At 42.6% G+C, this 21,471-nt stretch overlaps 1 protein-coding gene across 1 annotated transcript in view; it reads right to left on the bottom strand.

Moving 5' to 3' along the window:
* Positions 1-19,065, bottom strand: part of LOC308669348 (kininogen-1-like) — a gene marked incomplete at its 3' end in the record, with an annotated part of 28,831 nt that extends 9,766 nt beyond the window's left edge. The window contains exons 1-4 of the mRNA XM_081329984.1: positions 18,974-19,065; positions 12,373-12,587; positions 5,861-5,971; positions 4,040-4,121 (exon numbers count right to left, since the gene is read on the bottom strand). Of these exons, the coding sequence (XP_081186110.1) occupies positions 4,040-4,121; positions 5,861-5,971; positions 12,373-12,558 (379 nt within the window). The 5' untranslated portion in view covers positions 12,559-12,587; positions 18,974-19,065. The remainder of the gene's footprint in view (positions 1-4,039; positions 4,122-5,860; positions 5,972-12,372; positions 12,588-18,973) is intronic.
* Between the last annotated feature and the right edge of the window lie 2,406 nt (positions 19,066-21,471).

The raw sequence follows: 21,471 nt of genomic DNA, 5'->3' as shown, positions 1-21,471 counted from the left end.
GAGAAGGAAATATTAAAAGGGCAGAAAAATATATTTCCTCAAAAGGGTCTTAAAGAGGCAGGAAAGCATGCCCACTTTTTCTTGATAGCCCCAGGTCTCCCTCCCCCAAGCAGATGTAAATCCAGGAAGGTTGCAGTCCCCCAGCTGGGAGATTAAGAAGACAAAGACACCTAAAATCTACATACCCCAGCCCCAGGGAAGCAAGATATGACCTTTGGACATAATAGGAGTAACCCATCACTAGCAGAATACCAGAAGGGCAAACCCAGACTCAGCTCAGAATACATGACACAAGAAATAGCCTCAAACAGGAACAGGAAATCACTCCAAACAAAAGGCTCCAGAGGGTAGAAAAACCCACTCCCTCCATGTGCTCAGTCCTTTTTTTCTGGCAGACATCTTCCTGTCTGGTTCTCCTCTCCAATAAACTACAACCTTCTTCCCAAAGCAGTTGCCATGTTTATTCCCAGCTTGGATGAACCACAATGAAGACCTTTCTTCCAACACATGCACGCAGCTCCACTCATGTGAGCAGCACACCAAAGGCTTCTCTCTTGCATGAGTGGAGTTGAGGTCCTGTGTAGACTGGTCTGCCACTTGCGTGGCCTGGTTCCCCTCTCCCCTCCCCCCCAGCCAAGCCGCCAAGCCACTGAAGGAGCACAAGACTGCACCTCTCTTCTCCATGCCCAAAGCTTTTGCAAATGGATGAAAGGCTTCATGGCAGTGATCTTGCGCTGCTTCAGGCCTTCCATCCTTTTGCAAAAGCTTTTGGTGCAAAAAAAGACTGAAGGACAGGGAAAGGTGGCCTGGCTCGGATGTATCTGTGTGAGATGGGAACTCACACGGTCCACTTCCTCAATCCCTCCCCCAGCCGGACTGCCAAGCCGCAAAGGTTGGGGACCACTGGGCTACAGAAGAAAACTCCAGAAACCAGACAACTGTATACATTGTGAGGATCTAAGTGACAGTGAGGTGGGAGATTTATGACCTGCTATGCTTCAAATGTTGCTGCAAAATTTACCTTTTTTCATATTTTAGTATCTGGTTTCACTTGTTCAAATTCAGGGCAACCATGTATCGACTATGCTGTAGAATTAATAATGATTAAATCTCTAATAGATTTGGAAAGGGGGGATGGAGAAATTGTCCTGGTTGTCCCCGTTTTTGTCCAAGTGCAAAGAGGAATTTTTCCATAGGCAGAGGAACTAGAGGTCTATTTCTTGTGGTTTTGAATTTTAACTTTGGAAACACAACATCTTGGTCACTGCATGCGGCTGACAACTAGGTGTCACCATTACATTGTGGACATGTTTTAAAACCAAGAAAGAATTTTTATTTTTTTTAAAATCTGCCTTTTTATTTTAAACAGTTTAGTTCAGTGATGTCTCTTAATAATCTGAGATGCATCTGCACAGCCATTTTACACCGGGCGTTCCTGGAGAAGGACTAACTTTTGTGACTAACATATATTACAAATCCTTATAACTGATAGATGTTAAACTTTTTACACTAAACTTGTGAGAACTGTACTGCCATCTCTGTAGAATTTTATTTTTCATATACAATTATAAAGTGGGTGTGAGATAAGGCCCATCCTATCAGTATGTTTTCCTTTGGGGGGGTGTGGTGTCACTAGCAGCTGTTTCTGATTAGCTGTTTTTCTCTTTTAACATGCAGCTTCTCTGTACCTTGGACTGAAAGGCTGACTATTTAAATATCTTAAATAAATGCCATTTTTTTAAAAAAATCCCATTTATATCCCACCTTTCTCCGAAGACTCAGGGCGGCTTACAAGCTAAGAAGCACAAATCAATGTGCTTAGCAATAGCCTTCGTTCTATGTATATGCCTGCTTATTAGGGCTTTCGCCCCCCCCCTCCCCAAGCGGCATTATTACAAAGTCAGCTTATTGCCCCCAACAATCTGGGTCCTCATTTTACCTACCTCAGAAGGATGGAAGGCTGAGTCAACCTTGAGCCTGGTGGGATACGAACCTGCACTAATTGCAGGCAGCTGGTGTTACTTAAGGAGGCATTAGCCCACTGCTCCACCAAGGCTCTTTTAATTTTATTTGATTCTTACAACTCTAGGAAATGGAAGCTTGGAAAGCACATCAGGGGGCGGTTTCAGTAAGGCACGTAATAGATCTTGGTTCATTATAGTTTGTCATTGTCAGCCCCATGTTCAGATTCAGCACTTAACAAGTTATTATTAGATTTTTACATTTATTTATTTGTTTGTTTTATTACATTTATATGCAACACGTCTCATTGTTGGAGATTTTTATAAGTAACTCAAGTTGGCAAACATACCTAATACTCCTTCCTCCTCCTATTTTCCCCACAACAGCCCTGTGAGGTGGGTTGAGTTGATAGAGAGTGACTAGCCGAAAGTTACCCATTTGGCATTTGTGCCTAAAAGTTGACTAGAACTCACAGTCTCCTGGTTTATAGGGCAGCACTTTAATCACCACACCAACTGGTTCATCACTAGGTATGGCCATAATCAGTCAGATTTTATATCTAATTGGGGATTATAGTGTTGCAAGTCCACCCCCCAGAGAAGGAAATATTTTGATGAATATTAAAAAGGCAGAATATTATACTTCCCCAAAGGAACAAAGGAGAAAAATTTTAGACAGAAACCAGCCCCCAGTCTCCTTCCCCCAAGCAGGCCAGCTTTTAGAAATGCACATTTGGGGTCACCTACTCATAAGCAAAATGCCTTCAGCCACAGCTCCAGAGAAGATTTGAGATGATGGGATTAGAAAAACAAATACTACAGGACAGGAACATAATAGGATTAACCCACCGCCATTAGGAATACCAAAAGGGCACATTCAAGCTCAGGTCAAAGTACATGGCACAGGAACAGGAACAGTTTCAAATACAAAGCCCAAGAAGGTATAAAAAGCCCACCTATCCCAACTCCAATTTGTCAGCTGCCCCAGAACCATATGCTGTTGGTTTTGTTCTTCAATGAACAGAACCTTCTTTCCAAACAGCCTCCATTGTATTTATTCCCGGCTTGCACTTAATAGATGATTTTTCTTTTAACAATAGGTTTCTCCACATAACCACTTTTACCCCCTCAATCTACTGGTCATTGAAGATGTGTCCACATAACAGAGATCCCACCTTGCTAGAAGAAGCTGAAACCAGTCCAAGGTGATCTAGTTAGTAGGAAAAAGCCTTTCCATGGGAAAAGACCATATCTTGTCTGCTAGAAGAACTATGAAACTTTATGGTTGACAGAGTGACTACACAGCTCTCTTTCTTTTTTTTATTTGGTCAGTGATCTTAGTGCAGCCGAAATACAATTTTCCACAAAGATGATATGTCCATTAGAAAGCAGAACAGGTTTGTGTGTGGAAAGTGAGGGAGTTGTAACTGGAAATCTGATTTCTTTTTCACCCATCTCCATTAGTCAAAGTTTTGGAGAAAAAGTTTAAAAGTTTAACTGTGATAAGCAAGGGTGTGTATTTGGAGCAGAACATCTAGCACAACCTAGTTTCTTTTTATTGTTGTTTAAGGGTATTTGGATTGATTAAGATGAGAAAAGGAGTAAGGCATTGAGGGGCAAGGCATTCATTGTACCCTCCAAAATCCCTCATGACTAAAATAGAACTGATTTTTCCCCTGGGGATTTTATGGAGTAAAATGAATATCTTATGTAATAATTTTTGGAGAAAGATAAAGGGCTGAATGGTTTAAAAGCCTTAACTTGAAACCATTCAGCCCTTTATCTAAAAACTCAAAAATCCCAAACATTTTTTCCCTACACATTCTATTTCAACATTACACAATTCCTTATTTGGCAACTGAGCAATCCATTAAATGTAGTTTGGCCCACGATGTACTGAATTACACAATGAAAAATGAAGGTCAACTTCGTTTGGTATCACCCTTTCCTGATTTTTTTTTCCTCCCTCACTATTATTGGCTTAAATCAGGCCACTGATTCTTTTTTCTCTCCATTATCATCAAGAGCAGGATAGAAAAATGATGATTTTTCTGAATGCTAGCTTAAAGGTTACTCACCTGGGCTAAGTTTGCAGTTCTGTGAAACGGAAGAAAAATCTTGCGACTCAGTATCAATATCAGCTGTACAGTTTCCATAATGCTGTGAGAGAAGCAAAAAGAGACATCAGTTGAGTTCTTATGTGTTAAGTGGCATATCACAATTACCTTTCAGGAGTTTATAAATCCACTTTCCACTGTTAAGAAACAGAACTGATCACATTTCATAGATTTTTGATATTGTTGAATAAACAATCAATGGGTTATTAGTGAGACCTTCGCTGCCTGTACTTAAATACAGGTAGTCCTCAACTTACAACCACAATTGAGCCCAAAATTTCTGTTGTTAAGTGAGATATTTGTTAAGTGAATTTTGCCCCATTTACGACCTTTCTTGCCTCAGCTGTTAAGTGAATCACTGCAGCTGATAAATTAGTAATCCGGTTAAGTGAATTTGGCTTTTGCTTTCCCCATTGGTTTTGCCTGTAAGAAGGTCGCAAAAGGTGATCACATGATCTTGGGACACTGCAACTGTCATAATTATGAGTCAGTTGCCAGGCATCTGAATTTTGATCACATGATCATGAGGATCCTAAAAAGGTCAGAAATATGAAAAATGGTCATGTCATTTTTTTTCAATGCAGTTGTAACTTTGACCAGTCGAGGACTACCTGCATTGGGATAAGATCCTACATTTTTTATAATGTGTGATGGAGCACAGGCAGACAGGTCTTTGGAGAGACAAATAAAGCAGATGGTAGATGGTAATCTTCATTTGTAATCCTATCATTTAGCTGTGCCTAGTGGAATAAACTGATAGATAGATAGATAGATAGATAGAGAGAGAGAGAGAGAGAGAGAGAGAGAGAGAGAGAGAGAGTTTAAATCAGGGGTGTCAAACACAATTTCATTGAGGGCTGCATCAGCATTGCAGTTGCCTTCAGGGGGCCGGGTGGGTATGGCCTGAGTGGGCGTGGCCTACTGGGTGGGCGTGGCTAGAGTGCTTATGGCCTACTGGGTGGGCGTGGCCAGCTCTACATCGTTCGCATCAAGGGTGCCTATGGGGGCCTGGGCAGGAGTGGGACAGATCTGAGGGTCTCTGGCAGAAGGAGGGTCTCTGGGCCAGGGCCAAGGCAGTGGGGGCCGTTCCCTCACTGTTTTCAGGATGGCTTCATGGGCCGCATGAAACCACTTCGCGGGCCGGATCTGGCCCCCAGGCCTTGTGTTTGACATGTCTGGTTTAAATAAAGAAAAATCTCCTAATGTAATTCTAACTCAATAACTCAATGTCTGCCCAAATTTGATAAAAATCTCTTCCTTCTATTGGCCTTTAAGGGTCAGGTGATGACACCAACTGGGAACAGAAGGCAGGGTCATTTTTTTAATGGGCCAACTGGTCCCCACTACAGTCATGCATGTAGACTCAACAGTCACATGACAATATAGGCCAAAGGGACAGCTTTGAGGCATGTGGGCTTCAACTCCCAGAATTTCTCAGCTAGCCTATTGGCTAGAGGATTCTGGGAGTTGAAGTCCATATGTCTTAAAACTGCCAAGAAATCCACCTAAAACTGTAGTACTCTTCCTTGAGGCTGGTGCCAAAATGCAGTTTTTCCACAAATCTGTTTTAATGGCATCTTTTGCCTGGTTGCATATGGTGATCCTGGCAGCCCTATAATGTACACCTCTCTTTCTTCTTGCTCCCACTATAAAACTCTTTCTGCCACATCAAAGGAGGAAGAATGAATACTTGTAAGCTTGTAAGCCGCCCTGAGTCTTCGGAGAAGGGCGGGATATAAATGGAATTAAAATTAAATTAAAATTAAATTAAAAATTACTTACTCCTTCTGAGATCCCCAAAAGATCACAGTTTTGCCAAGGCTCATCTGCATCAATTGGACACGCGGTTTCTCTTACTTGATAGGCGACATGGAACTTTTTTCCAGGACCTGCCTGAAAAGAGAAAGTACATGAGCGCTGTTGCAGTTTTATTTATGTATTTAATAAACTGATATGGCCGCCCATCATTAACACATGATTCTGGGTGGCTAACAGTTAAAACAACATAGGAATAAACTGAAACACAACCAATGATTAAAAATATAAACAACATAATTTATCCCAAAGTTGCATCCTTATTTTGATGGCTAATCCACCCGTTTGGTCCATGTCCTAGTAATTAAAAAAATCTGCCAATGTTCTTCTGTGTTTCTACAGCATGTAATGATCCAAAAAACCTCAAAGAAATAGTTAAAGTATCAATGCAGGTAATCCTCAGCTTGCAACTGTTCGTTTAGCAACTGTTCAAAGTTACAATGGCACTGAAAAAAGTGACTTGCAACTGATCCTCATACTTATGACTGTCATAGCCTCACCACAGTTATGTGGTCAAAATTTGGGTGCTTGGCAACCAGCACGTACTGTATTTAGAACAGTCTAGTGGGTTAGGACGCTGAGCTTGTCGATCGGAAGGTCGGCAGTTTGGCGGGTCGAATCCCGAGTGCCGTGTAGCAGAGTGAGCGCCTGTTACTCGTCCCAGCTTCTGCCAACCTAGCAGTTCGAAAGCACATAAAAATGCAAGTAGAAAAATAGGGACCACTGCGGTGGGAAGGTAACAGCGTTCTGTGCGCCTCTGGCGTCTAGTCATGCTGGCCACATGACCACGGAGACGTCCTCGGACAAGTGCTGGCTCTTCGGCTTTGAAACGGAGATGAGCACCGGCCCCTAGAGTCGGAAACGACTAGCATGCATGTGCGGGGGAACCTTTACCTTTAGCATCTTGGGGGTGATCACCATTTTTAACCTTCCCAGCTGACTTATAATAAGCAAAGTTAATGGGAGAAGCTAGATTTGCTTAAGGACTGCAGTGATTTGCTTAACCACGGCAAAAAAAGTTGTGAAATTGGGTATGACTGTTCTTAACAACCCCCTTGCTTAGCGATGGATATTCCTGGTCCCAAATGTGGTTGTAAGTTGAGGAGTACCTGCAATAGGTTTTGTATGGAGCTGGGCAACACTTTGGATTTAGAGAAGGAAAGTTGTTTTCCTAGGACTGTGCAAGCAACCTCCCCTGCTGCCACATGATCACAAAAAAGGACCCATTTGATTTAGGAAGTTTCCAACAATGGCTCTATTTCTGCAGCCACAAAGTCTCAGGACTTCCGCCCCTTGGAATCCAAGCAACCCCTCATTCCCTAAATATTATAATAGAGTATATCTGTAGGGCGGGGACTTGATGGCTCAGTGGTTAAGGCCACTGAGCTTGACAGCCCAGGTTTGACATCTGAGTGCCTTGAAATGGGGCAAGCTCCCATTACTTGCCCCAGCTCCTGCCCATCTAGCAGTTGGGAAGTATGCAAAATGTGAGTAGATCAATAGGTACCACTTCGGTGGGAAAGGTAACAGCATTTTGTGTTTCGTCCCTCGCTCTGAGTTGCAGCATATTGTCATGCTGGCCACATGACCGTGGAAAAGTTTTCAGACAACGCTGGCTCCCTCGGCTAAGAAACAAAGACGAGTACCACCCCCTAGAGTTGGATACAACTGGACAGGGAAATATTTAGCTTTATATCTGTAGGATCCTAGATTAAGAAATTGTTCTTCAGCTTTAATTAAGGAAACCTTCACCGGGAGTGACCATTCTTCCATACAAAAGTTTCCCAAACAATGCCAGCAAAATTAGTTTAGTGCTAGCTCTTTTGCTGATCTGCTGTTTTTTTTGTCAGTGTAGAAATATTTTGTTTTTACAACTCTCATGCAGGTAGAAGTGCTACAGGCCAAACAGATAACTGGTGCTTTAGAGACAAAAATGCATGCTGGCTCGGGAATTCTGGGAATCCAAATCCAACCTCTTAAAGTTGTCAAGGTTGAGAAATCTGGACAGACTCATCTTAAAGCTAAATAACTTTGGAATTATCACACCAGCTTCAAGAATTTAGAACTTTATTGGAATCAAAATTCTTGCAGGTGTCTGCTGCGCTGCAAAACAGTCTTTTCAATTCAAGAATCTTATGAAGGCAAATCAAGTTGAAATCCAAAGCAAACTTTCAGTAAATGTGTAACAGATCAAATATTTAACCTCTGTAAACACTGTCTGATTTTTGCTTGGACAGCATGACTGTTGGAGGTACATGCCTATTTGTCATGTAACATCTACTGCTTTAATCTGGGGATCAATGGCATGACTCCATTTTGCCCACTGAGTACAAACTCAAGGACTGACCAACAGAAAGGGGAAGTGCTGGAGTGGGAACAGAACAAAAATATAATCCAATTGAATTTAAGTTAAATTAGGTGTATGCAGCTCCTCTGATCAATCCCCCTGTTCATGCCTAGATACATAAACTACATTAAGGCCAGTGGTGGGATTCAGCTGGTTCGCACCAGTTCAGCAGAACTGGTAGCTAAATTTTGCTGCATTTGGAGAACCAGGCCTAGAATGGCCCACCGGAAGTGCATGGCTGCCACTTCCAGAAGCCTGTTCTAGGCCTCAGAGGCCCATGCCTGCATCAAATAAGAGAACCGGTTGTTCAGGTATTTGAATTCTACCACTGATTAGGGCTTATCATGTTGAGCTACTTATATTAGGATAGCTACAATATCCTAAACCACAAATAATTCAAGCTCAGTTTTGTGTTGTTTGTCATGGTTTTGCAGTGTTTTGCTTAATTCCATGAAAGATATATTAGAAGTATTAATATTGGATGGTCTATTGTAGTGATGGTGAACCTATGACAAACGTGTCAAAAGTGGCATGCCACAAAGTGTTTACCAATGCCTGACAGCTATTCTTGAAAGCATGCTCCATACTCTTGCAATTTTGGGAGGTTGTGAGGCCATGTGAGAATGAAGTGTGCTCTTGCATAGCTTTTGGATTCACTGGAAATTGCATGAGAGGGCCGTGCTTTCCTGTGGTTTTTGGAGGCTGCATAGGCCATGAAAGAGCATTCTCTGAAGTTGCCTCAAGAATGATGTTCCAAAGGTAAGGTAAAGGTAAAGGTAAAGGTTCCCCTGTACATGCATGATAGTCATTTCCAACTCTAGGGGCCGGTGCTCATCTCCGTTTCAAAGCCGAAGAGCCAGTGTTTGTCCGAAGACATCTCCATGGTCATGTGGCCGGCATGACTAGACGCCAAAGGCACACAGAACGCTGTTACCTTCCCACCGTAGTGGTCCCTATTTTTCTACTTGCATTTTTAAGTGCTTTTGAACTGCTAGGTTGGCAGAAGCTGGGACAAGTAACAGGTGCTCACTCTGCTATGCGGCACTCGGGATTCGACCCGTCAAAGTTCCAAAGGTACTTCAAGGAAAACATCTTCAAAGGAAAACAAAGTCCAGTTGCCTTTTGAAAAAGCACCTTTGGGACAGCCATGACCTGGATGACTGAGAATCTCCACAGACATTCAAGAAAGAAGGCCCCACGCAACCTGGAGCGACCTTGTGTGCCTTGGGGAATGATGTGAGGCAGCCTTTTTGAGTGACAGCAGTGGGGCCAGGACTGAAGTTGAACTCTGGGCCTCTACTTCAGGCCCAGCCTTGGGGTTGCTGCCAAATGCCACTGTTCAGGGTGGCTTAGATGGGGGTGGGGGGCAATAAAGAATTCTTTCTTGACACCTCAGCAGAGTCAAGTTAAGAATTTTTCAAATTTGGAAAATTTCCAAATTTCCATGTCAAGCCCCAAAGCTTTGCCATTATTGTTCTAGTGCAGGGGTGCCAAACTGCCGGCCTACAGGCCGGTTGCATCATGCAGAGGCCACACCCACCCCAGCTCCGGCAATGCGAAAAAGTTGTGATATGTTGCGACACGTCATGTGATGCGGCAAGTTTGACACCCGTGTTTTAGCGGTTGAGGTACCAGGCTAGAAGCCAGGACACTGAATTCTAGTTCCACCTTAGGCATAAAAACCGGCTGGGTGACTTTGGCTCTCAACCCAATTCACCTCACAGGGTTGTTATTCTGGGAAAAATAAGAGGTATTTTATAAGGAGTATTACATAAATACTTTATTATAGAAATACAGAGTATTTTATAAATATAAAATATTTAATTATTTTTATTTATTTATTATATTTTAGAACACCCCATCCCCCTCACAGAAATAGAGAGGAATGTTTGCTGCCTAATAAAGGCAGGATAAAAATAAATATTTTTAAAATATTTTTTAAACCATTCGTGGTTTCGGGGTGGGGTATCATCAGTACGCTGATGATACCCAACTTTTTCTTTCCACCCCAAACCAACCCAGCGATGCCCTCGCCGTGATGTCCCATTGCCTGGAGGCGGTCCAGGTCTGGATGGGGAGAAACAGGCTTCGTCTCAATCCCGCCAAGACTGAGTGGCTGTACATATCGGCATCTCGGGTCAACCAGACTATTCCATCTCTAACGATGGGGGGTGAGGTGTTACCCCCCGTTGATAGGGCTCACAACTTGGGCGTCCTCCTGGATTCACGACTCAATTTTGAAGACCATATAGGAGCCGTGACCAGGGGGGCTTTTGCCCAGGTTCGCCTGGTGCGCCAGTTGCGACCCTATCTGGACCGAGTTGCCCTACGCACAGTCACTCATGCGCTCGTGACCTCCAGTTTAGACTACTGCAACGCTCTCTACATGGGGCTGCCCTTGAGGACCACTCGGAGGCTTCAGCTGGTGCAGAATGCGGCCGTGCGAGTTGTGATGGGGGTTTCCCGATACTCCCATGTAACACCTCTACTCCGCGAGCTGCATTGGCTTCCGGTTGCCCTCCGGGTGAGATTCAAGGTGCTGGTGATGACCTATAAAGCCCTAAATGGGAACACCTGCTGCCGGCATCAAGCTCCCTTCGTCCAGTGCGCTCCCACAGGGAGGGTCTTCTCAGGGTGCCACTGGCAAGAGATTGCCGGCGGACGAGACCCAGGGATAGGGCCTTCTCAGTGGGAGTGCCTGCCCTTTGGAACCAGCTGCCAGTGGAGCTGAGGACTGCCCCCGACCTCCGTTCATTCCGCCGGGACCTGAAGACCTGGCTCTTCGAGCTCTCTGGCCCAGGCTGGGAATTTTAATTTTAGTTTTAATCTTAATTTTAACTGGGGTTTTACTTATGCAGGGATGAATATAATTTTTTTTAATCTGTTTTTAACTTTTGTATCTCTGTTTTTTAATCACCCTGTAAACCGCCCTGAGTACTTCGGGAAAGTATATAAATGTAATAAATAAATAAATAAATAAATAAATAAATAAAAATAAAATTCCCTCATTCCCAACTCCCAGTTTATGTCTTCCAGCCTCTTCCAAGAGAGCCCTGATAGTCTATTATAGTCTATTATAATCTATTAATAATATGTGGATGGAAACAAACAACTAATGCAAAAAAGAAAGGGTAAAACCTGTATGAAAGAATAAGCTAAGGTATTTGACTGTGACAGATTTCCTAAAGTGAACTTAGTTAAGATTTGGATGGAAGAGAATTAAGAGACACCAAGACTGTTTTTTTTAGACTGGAGCATTCTCTGCCCCTCCAAAAAAAATCTTTAAAAAGGTATCAATAAACCATATTCATATTGACAGAAAAAGTCATCCGGACCTGAGCTACAGTTAGAGAGTTTACCTTGCTAAGATAAGTAATCCAGCTGCATCTACATTTAAAATGACTGATTTTTCCAATTCCTCTGCGAACATCTCCTTTAGTGCAGAGACATGGATCAATTTTAGCATTACCAAAGACTTCAAATTTATGGCAATCCAAATTCAACAATGTTAAATGAAACCACCAAATGGCTGCATCATGTTACATTTTGTATGGCAAAGCAGCAGAATTGGAAAGATTGCTCTCCAAAAATGTGTGAGTGTAGCTCCAATAATACCCCCAATTCTGGGGGCTGAAATCCAATGTACTTGAAAAATACCCCCATATTTATGAAGGTTGTTTAAAGACTTGAAAGAATCCCTGCCCACCTCAAAACAATTTTTTTGTAAATAAAATAACTTGGTTGGAGTGCAAATCCCCACACAGCTTGTGGAATTACATTGAGCTGAAGTTCAATATTTTTGGATTATTTTAAGAAGGGTCCACTTAGCATCACATAAGTCTGGTGGAATGGAAAGGGGCATTTTTTTTTAAAGATGGAGGAACGGGATTGCGGAAGAGAAAAAAAACCTGAAATTGAACAAATGAAATACAGTAAGGATGACTGCTTGCCATTCATGTAATCATTTTTTAATTTCTGTTAAATTAAACATTAAATCTGGGAGAAATTTTCAGATGACTACCATTCAATAGTGGGTGGCGGGGGCTGATGGTGGATTCTTGTGCAAGTCCCCAATTATGAAATTCGCATTAATTAGATTTCTATGGTTCTGATGGTTACCAAATTTACTTACTATTCTGTAGGCATGAAGGATGACATTGAGAGCAAATTTATTTCCTTGACTCCTTTCTTCATTAAGTGCTTTTATTGCTCTAGCCACAGCTTCAAAAACCTCTGGGTCATCACAGCCCACTTCATCTCGGAGAGGACTGGCTTGGCAAAGTCCGATGCTGAGGACTAGCAGAATGAAGACTTTCATATCCAGGTGAGACAAGCTCCTTTGAGCTTCTGATGAGCGTAGAAAAAGGAGAAAGAGCTTCAAAATATGTGATGAGGTATGTCTTTCTAGCAGATACCAGAGAACTCAAGGTAAACAAAGCTATGTCATGACCTCAAGTCATAGTCTATATGCAATGTAAACAACCTTTGAGGTTTATTTAAGCTTTTTTTTAAAAAAAAAACCACGTTTATTCACCTGCAGTCCACAATGCAAGTTGATACTTTTTACAATCTCAAGGTCAGAACATACGGTTTTGATGGTACGTCACTTTGAGTAACTTCAAGGACATTTTCCAGAATGATAATACAAGTGGTCAGTGGTGGGATTCAGCCAGTTCGCACCACTTCGGCAGAACCGGTAACTAATCTTTTGTTGCCCAGACCCAGAATGGACTTCTGGAAGCGGCATCCACACAGAGAACCAGTTGTTCACATATTTGAATCCCACCACTGCATGTGGTCCTTGACTGACAATGACAACTGAACCCCAAATATCTGTTTCTAAGCGAGACAGTTGCTAAGTGGAGTTTTACCCCATTTTACCACCATTCTTGCGGCAATTCTTAAGTAAATCACTGCAGTTGTTAAGTTAGTAACAAAGTTGTTAAGTGAATCTTACTTCCTCCATTGACTTTGTTTGTCAGGAGGTCGCAAAAGGTCATCCCATCACGCTGGGACATTGCAACCGTCATAAATATGAGTCAGTTGCCAAGCGTCTGAATTTTGATTACGTGACCATGAGGATGCGGCTAGGGTCGTAAGTGTGAAACATGGCTATAAGTGACCTTTTTCAGTACCATTGTAACTATGAATGGTCACTAACCAAACTGTTATAAGTTGAGGACTACCTGCAAGTACTTTTCAAAGGGAGAAAGAGTGGAATATATTTGTAACTTTTACTTCTCTGTTGCCAAGCTTGATGAGATAATTATGGCCATGGCCACAGTAGAAATTACAGTGGAATTGCTGAGACATCAGAAATACAATGATTATTCTTCTTTTTTTCATCTTGCTATTTTAAAATACTCCAAAGAAGGAAAAAAATGAGTTGTTTTCTTTAATCAGGGATGGAAAACTTTCTTTTATTGAAGGTAATATTCCTGTAGGCTCTGGAGCAGAAGTCCAGCAAATGGCACATTGTCACAAACAGACATTCTCTCTACAAATTCTGTGCATGGTCAGAGAAGGAAAAGGTTATTTGAATTACTTGCTTGCAGATCTGGGAGGGGGAAAGACGGTCAAAAATGATTGTGTGGTCATAGCCATCTTTTTTTGTTTTTGACTCCCGTTGCCAGATGTTCCTGAAATTGCTTGCAAAAGAACTGGAAAATTAAGTAGAGGCTGCAGATAGGTTTCAGGAACGTATATAACTGAATAACAGAGTAACAGATTTGGAAGGGACCTTGGAGATCTTCTAGTCCAACCCCCTGCTCAGACAGGAAACCCTATACTATTTCAGACAAATGGTTGTACAGTCTTGAAAACCTCCAGCGATGGAGGTTTTGCAGACAAATCATTCCAATGATTAATTGTTCTGTCAGGAAATTTCTCCTTAATTCCAGGTTGCTTCTCTCCTGGATTAGTTTCCATCCATTGCTTCTTGTCCTGCCTTCAGGTGCTTTGGAGAATAGTTTGACCCCCTCTTCTTTGTGGCAGCCCCCTCAAATATTGGAAGACTGCTATCATAAGAATGAAACTAAACGTATCTGGAAAAAAAGTTTGTCTTCAAATCACTATATACTATTATTTTTTTTCTTTTCTCTTTCTCTCTCAAAGCTAATGAACAGCATTATGGAAAAAGGTAACTAACAGTGGGGGGGAGGGGATAGGATCTATTGAGTTAACTGAACAATGACAGGTGGACAGAGCTGAATTAGAACCTTTTTAAAGTGAAGTTGGCTTCTTAATTTTTAGGCAAGTCTCTCACCAAAGCCGAGTCTGCCAATGTAACTAAAGACCACTGTGGCTTTAGAGACAGATGGTGAATTGTATACCATATGCAGTACTTGTATAGCCCCATCTCCTGCAGATGTATCAGCAGAAACCCTTTGCTGTATGTGACGTGACTTCAAATTTGTCTTCCATTGTGCTAATACTTTGTGTGATCTTGATTCTATGCCTCTGTTTATACAACCCAGGATTGTATTAGCTTTTTCTGCTGCTGCTGCACATGGCTGGCTCATAGTCAAGTGATCGTCCACTAGGACTCCAAGGTCCCTCTCACAGTTTCTGTTTTTGAGCCAGGTCTCTTATACATTTGATTTTTCCTGCCTAAATGTAAAACTTTGCTTTTCTCCACATTAAAACTCCTTTTGTTGGTTAGGGCCCATTGTTCAAGTTTATCAAGATCTCTTTGGCTCCTGAGTTTGTCTTCTGGGATGTTGGCTATTTCTGCCAGTTTAGTGTTATGTGCAAATTTGATGAGTTCCCCTTCTATCCCTTCATCAAAGTAATTAAAGATATATATTGAAAAGTACTGGGCCTAAGACAGAGCCTTGTGGTACTGCTTATCTCTCTCCATGTGGATGTAGTACCATTGAGGACTACTTGTTGAGTACGGTTTGTCAGCCAGCTACAAATCCATCTGGTGGTGATGTTGTCTATTCCACCTTTTTCTAGCTTACCAAGCAGTAGATTGTGGTCTACTATATCAAATGCCTTACTGAAATTTAAGTATACTACGCACACAGCGTTTCGCTGGTCTACTAATTTAGTCACTTTCTGTTCGATTTCTGTTCGATTTTCCTATTGTTGGAGGCTTGGGAATATGGATCTTGCTTGACAACTGACCAGAGCTGACCAGTGCCAGAGCTGTAAAAAATGATCAGCGTGGGGAGGGCTGATCTCTTCTGTCTCAAATCGGAGCACCATGTATCACCTGAAACAAAGAAAGGTGTCCTCAAATGGAGGACACCTTTGGCGGTGGTCCCTGATAATCATGCCAACTAACTAAAGTGACAGATCCATTGGCCAGTTTGTGGAGTGACACTTTCAGTCATTCTCCCCTTCAGCCTTTTCTGAGAGCTGGCAAAAGCAGGTAGGCCGAGTGATAGCAAGAAAGGAGGGCTACCATATGAAGCACAGGGAGCTCAGCTGCCACTTCACGGTCTAAACCAGGGCTTTTCAACCTTTTCACCCATTGTACCACTTTTAGGATATGGCAACATCCGAGTACCACCAGTCGCCTAACAAGGTGTCAAAAACTTGATGACCAAAAGAAAAAAAAAAAAGGAAAAAAGTGATGAAGTACAAGTAGTCCTTGACTTATAACAGTTTGCTTAGTAACTGTTCGAAGTTACAATGGCATTGAAAAAAGTGCCCCACAAGCCACAGCTGAGCAAGACACCTGCCTTCTGAGCAAAGAAGTGCCAGGATCAATGCCAAGCTCTAGCTGGAGCCTGGCGCTGATCCTGGCGCTTCCGCTGAGCTCTGACAACCATTGCAGCTCCAGCCATCTCTCACTCAGGCTTGTGCGGTGCTGCCACCGGTTCAGCTCATTCCCCTCCCCCACTACCACTTTTCTGGGATGGCTGCGTACCACCTGCCAGGTGCCAATGTACCGCAGGTGGTATCTGTATCACTGGTTGAAAAGCCCTGGTCTAAATGGAAGAAACCAGAAGCCCAGACGAATCTTCAGAGGGCCTGGCATTCTGATCGTAAATTGAGCGCCACCATGTGGCCATGACTGGGTTTCTTCAGGCTATATATATAAAACACTCATAGCTCTCAATCAGCAGGACAGCTCAAAAGAGAAAGCCGAACCTGCTGCGTAAAATAGGATCTTGCAAACAAGCTTACGGAAGACTTTTATAAACAGTGATGAGAAAATAGATTCCTGTGGGAGTGGGGGGAAAAGATATGATCGTGGGAAAAGGCTAATTGCCAGGGGGACACCAGAATGACTGACAAAGGACATCACAGGGCATATGCTGCTGTTGGGAGGAATGAGGCAATGGGCCAGGAAGGATAGGAGACTACGGCCTCATTTTCAGCTCTACCATCTCCCTGCCCCAAACTAGTGGTTCCCCAATGCCTCCCTTTAAGACCTTAGATGGGAAAAAAATCACCATGTCTTCTGTGCAATCTGATGGATTTGGGGAAGCACATAGGGAATTTTCACATAGGACGATGGTCGGCAGTTTGGCGGGTCGAATCCCGAGTGCCGCATAGCAGAGTGAGCGCCTGTTACTCGTCCCTGCTTCTGCCAACTTAGCAGTTCGAAAGCACATAAAAATGCAAGTAGAAAAATAGGGACCACTACGGTGGGAAGGTAACAGCGTTCTGTGCGCCTTTGGCGTCTAGTCATGCCGGCCACATGACCACGGAGACGTCCTCGGACAAGCACTGGCTCTTTGGCTTTGAAATGGAGAAGAGCACCGGCCCCTAGAGTCGGAAACGACTAGCCCGCATGTGCGGGGGAACCTTTACCTTTACCTTTAGTCTCAAACTATCTGGGGGCACAAGACAGAAGATTTATGGAGTCATGGCTACTTTTCTTTTGTACCTGATGGCCAAGAACAGCAAAACCAGTGTCATGGTTCCGACTAACGAGACAGATCAAAGAACATTCCATGATTGTTTATTCTAAAAAGTCTATGATAATGAGAACGAAGCATCGGCACTCATGGATGGGTGTCAGAATCTGAATTCTCCTCCCCTGAACACATCATATCATACACAATTCCCTCCCTTAGTTACACGTCATGAATCACATTCTCCAATTAGTTTAACATATGAAGTTTCACTTCCTTTCTGTAGCTCACCATCCCTTCTCTTATCAAAACATCCAGGTTAACATTCCCCCCCCCTTCAGTGATTCAAAGCAAAACAGTTAAAGCAAAAGGCTGCCTCTTATATTGTCAGAGCAAAAACATCCAATGTCTGCAGCACTGACAACCAGCAATTCTGCCTTTTGCTACAAATTATCTCTTGGCCCCTGTATTTTGCCCTTAGAATTAATTGGTTTACACAGTGCTGGCGGCCAATTCTGGTTTTATCTGTAGCACCTGTAATCCATATGTGCACACGGCTTGTGCAGGCCTAATAATCTCATAGGGAGCCCTTGAAGAGCCTTAGGTCAGTGGGATTCAAATATGTGAACAACCGGTTCTCTGTGTGAATGCCGCTTCTGGAAGTCCATTCTGGCCCCGGGCAACAAAATATTAACTACCGATTCTGCTGAAGTGGTGCGAACTGGCTGAATCCCACCACTGCCTTAAGTCATTGGTTGTCCTTTGAGATGAATGCTGGGGAGCTGTTATGGAAAAAAAAATTGGGTCCCTCAAATTTAAAATCTGTCCACCATCAGAAAAGAGAACAGCCTGCCTACATAAATCATGGAAAGCATCATAAATGCCCAGAATTACTGGGAGTCATGCCACATATAAATGTTAAGAAGGAAAGGTAATAGTGATAATAATAGGTGCAATCCCAAACAACTGGAGCATCAGTTCTTGGACATCATCAGTGTTGATAAAATCACCATCAATCAATTGTTAAAGGCAGCTTCACGTGGAACAGCTTCTATCCTGTGAAAATACCTTTAACAACCTCAAACATCAATATCTGCAATCCCAGGTCCTTTGGAAAGACTTGAGAGGTGGACAATAATGCCCAAGCCAATCTGAACATCTGGCTGACTGAACGATTAATAATAACAACAACAATAATAATAATAATAATAATAATAATAATAATAATAATAATAATAATAATAATAATAATAATAATAATTGATGATTGATGATGATTGATGATGATGATGATGATGATGATGATGATGATGATGATGATGTGATGTAAGACTATAAGACAGGCATTCTAGGAAAACCACCTAGTTGTGTTTCCTAGCTGGGTCATGCATGGATTTTGAGAATTGCTCATCAATTTGGGCAAACATAAGTTTGGCTAAGCCTTCAGTGACTTTTCTGATATTTGAAATGAAGCAAATTTAGCCCGCCAGTATTTTGATATATGTCTTTTATTTATGATAATCAAGGAAAGGTATACAGTCAAACGTATGTCCATCCAGTAACAAAAAGAGTGGACTAATTAACATAATTGTACTGAATTAGTGCCATTGTTGTAAACTTGTCACCAAATAATCGTTGGAATGAGGTATAGGAAAGCAGCTCATATTTGAAATTCCACCCTAATTGACTGCAGAGAAATGTAACATAATTCACCCACTGAGCTTCTCTAGACATGCAAAGGCCCCTTTCTTTTCCAGATAATTTTTTTCCCCTCCAAGGCTGAATGCAGGCAACGCTGGTTCTGCAAAAGGCAGTTAGATGTGCATATTGCTGGCTGACTAAGCCGACTGAATTACAGTTCTGCTTTGACTGTACTAATGTACTTTGCAAAAGAAGCTAGGCAAGGGGATGCAGCAGACTGACCTTGGCTGAAGCTGTGTTTAAATGTTATGCTTTTATGCAGTCAGAAATCCCAAGAACTTCATCATTTTGAAAAATCGTGGTGCTCATTAATAGTATCAGCGTCATCATAGAAGGTAACTTGAAACTCTGAATCTTTGAACTTTCCCTGTTCGGTAGTCTGAAAGGGCACACACACACAAAAAATGGTTTTTCAGATAGGTTAGATAAAGGCTTTGACAGCTGGAAAAGTAAAATGCAACCGAGGTCTTGAACCGAAATGTGAAATGCAGAAATAAGTCACTGAGTTCCTCTGGTTTTTGAGACATGTAGACTAGAACATGAGACTACAAGTTCCCAGGATTTTCTGCCCCTGAAACTTTGAGGGGAAGGTTAAGCAAGACATTGGTTTTTGACCCAATGCAAGCAGTAGAAAGTTTAAAAAAAAAATCCAAGTCACAGCAGCAGAAAACTGAAGGTAACTTTCCCTAATTAGTTTTGGGGTTATAACAGGTTGCAACCTGCAACTGAGCGGAAGAAGGCAGGGACAGGAAGTCGTGCACCTGGTTCATCCCAGCTGGTGAGGTTTGACCGTGTTTTTTTCCCCACCCCCCCTTCAGCCACTCATGTGGGAGCAGGGAAGCTGAGGCTGGTTCAGTCTTATAGGAGGTCCAGTTTGGTCTAGTGGTGAAGGCACTGGGCTAGAAAGCAAGAGACTGCGTGTTCAAGTCCCGCATCAGCCATGAAATCCGGCTGGGTAACTACGGGCCAGCCATTCTCTCTTAGCCCAACCCATCTCATAGCGTTGTTGTGGGCAAAATAGAAGGAGGAAGGTGTGTTGGATATGTTTGCTGCCTTGAGTTATTTGTAAAAATAATAAAGGTGGGATATAAATAAATAACAAATAAGGATGCATGGATGCATGGGTGCATGGGTGCATGGGTGCATGGGTGCACAGGTGCATGGATGCATGGATAGAGGGCTTCTCTGGCTGGCTGGCTAGGTTTTGGTTTGCTGAGTGTGATGCAGAAGCATTCTGGAGGTCTCGGTCAGTTGGGTATCTAGAGCAGTGTGTCATATGGTTATAAGACAGATCACGTTGATCTGAGGGACGGGGAGCCTTGTGTAGGAAGAAGGCAAGTAATAATATGATGGTGACTGGCAATCACTCTGCACTGGTGCTAAACTTACAAAGCAAAACTTTTAAACATTATCCCTTAGCTTGGTGGCCTCCATATGTATTGATCGGCATATGTATTGATCCCAGGGGTCTCCAAACCTAACAACTTTAAGACTTGCGGACTTCAATTCCTGGAATTCTGGGAATTGAAGTCCACAAATCTTAAAGTTGCCAAGTTTGGAGATCCCTGTTCTATCCCTAGCAACTAAGGCAAATGTGGTCCAAATTAAGAACACCTGCTCTTGACGATGTATCCTACCCTTCAATACCAATGAGCTTTTATCCGTTTTTAAGAGGAACAATTTCAGGAATAGAATTAATACCTCTGGACTTCTCTACCATTTCCTCTAATTCAGACATGTCAAATACAAGGCCCAGAGACGCTCCTTCTGCCAGAGACCCTCGGATCTGTCCCACTCCTGCCCAGGCCCCCATAGGCACCCTTGATGTGAATGATGTAGAGCTGGCCACGCCCACCCATTAGGCCATATGCACTCTAGCCATGCCCACCCAGTAGGCCACGCCCACCCAGGCCACACCCACCCGCCCCCCTGAGGCAACCGCAATGCTGATGCGGCCCTCAATGAAATTGAGTTTGACACCCCTGCTCTAATTTATCTCCGTAACTGAATATCTGAAAAACCGATTACCAATTCCTTGGGAAATGTACCAATATTTCTGGGACTATACACTGATTATTGCATTCTGTATTAGAAAGAAAGAGTGATGGGGGGGCAGGGGGGAGACAGCTTTGAATACCTGTAAAGGTTGCTCGTCTGTGCAGGTCACCTCTGGTGCGACTGATGGCTCCCAGGGTTTCACATAAATTAAGGCATGGCAGAACATCAGTTCCTGTCAGCCAAACAAAACAGAAACGCAAACGCTCATTTCTTGTCAAATATTGGCATAAAAATAAAATACAATGTAGAATAATATGTTTTGACTGGCATTTTGGAAAAAAGTGTTCTCTTTTCCAAATGCTGATCATTTTTAAAATTTGTTTTCTGAATAGTGTTTTTTATCTATGATTTCTTTCTTCCGGGAACAGGAATTCATTCAAAACATTGAGGCAAGGTGTATAAACTAAAGCCATAAAATCATGACCTACATCTGTGTATATGTGAGTGTGCATGTGTGTGCATGCATGCAAAAAAACCATTCCCAGTGTGGGATTTTGGGCTTTCCAACTAATTCAACAGCAAGTTGGGGCAAACTGGAGCGTAGATCTACTTCACTTAATTATAGCCCAATACTAAACCAAATAATGAGTCTAGGTAGATTAATGTGGGCATATTGGGTGAATGAGGCCATCCTTTTAATCTTATGGTTTGTTTGGGCACAG

This window comes from Vipera berus (assembly GCF_964194415.1).
Source record: "Vipera berus genome assembly, chromosome: 5".
In the NCBI taxonomy this organism is placed as follows: Eukaryota; Metazoa; Chordata; class Lepidosauria; order Squamata; family Viperidae; genus Vipera; species Vipera berus.
Note: the sequence above shows the minus strand (reverse complement) of the source record. Positions and strands in the feature narration are given on the sequence as shown.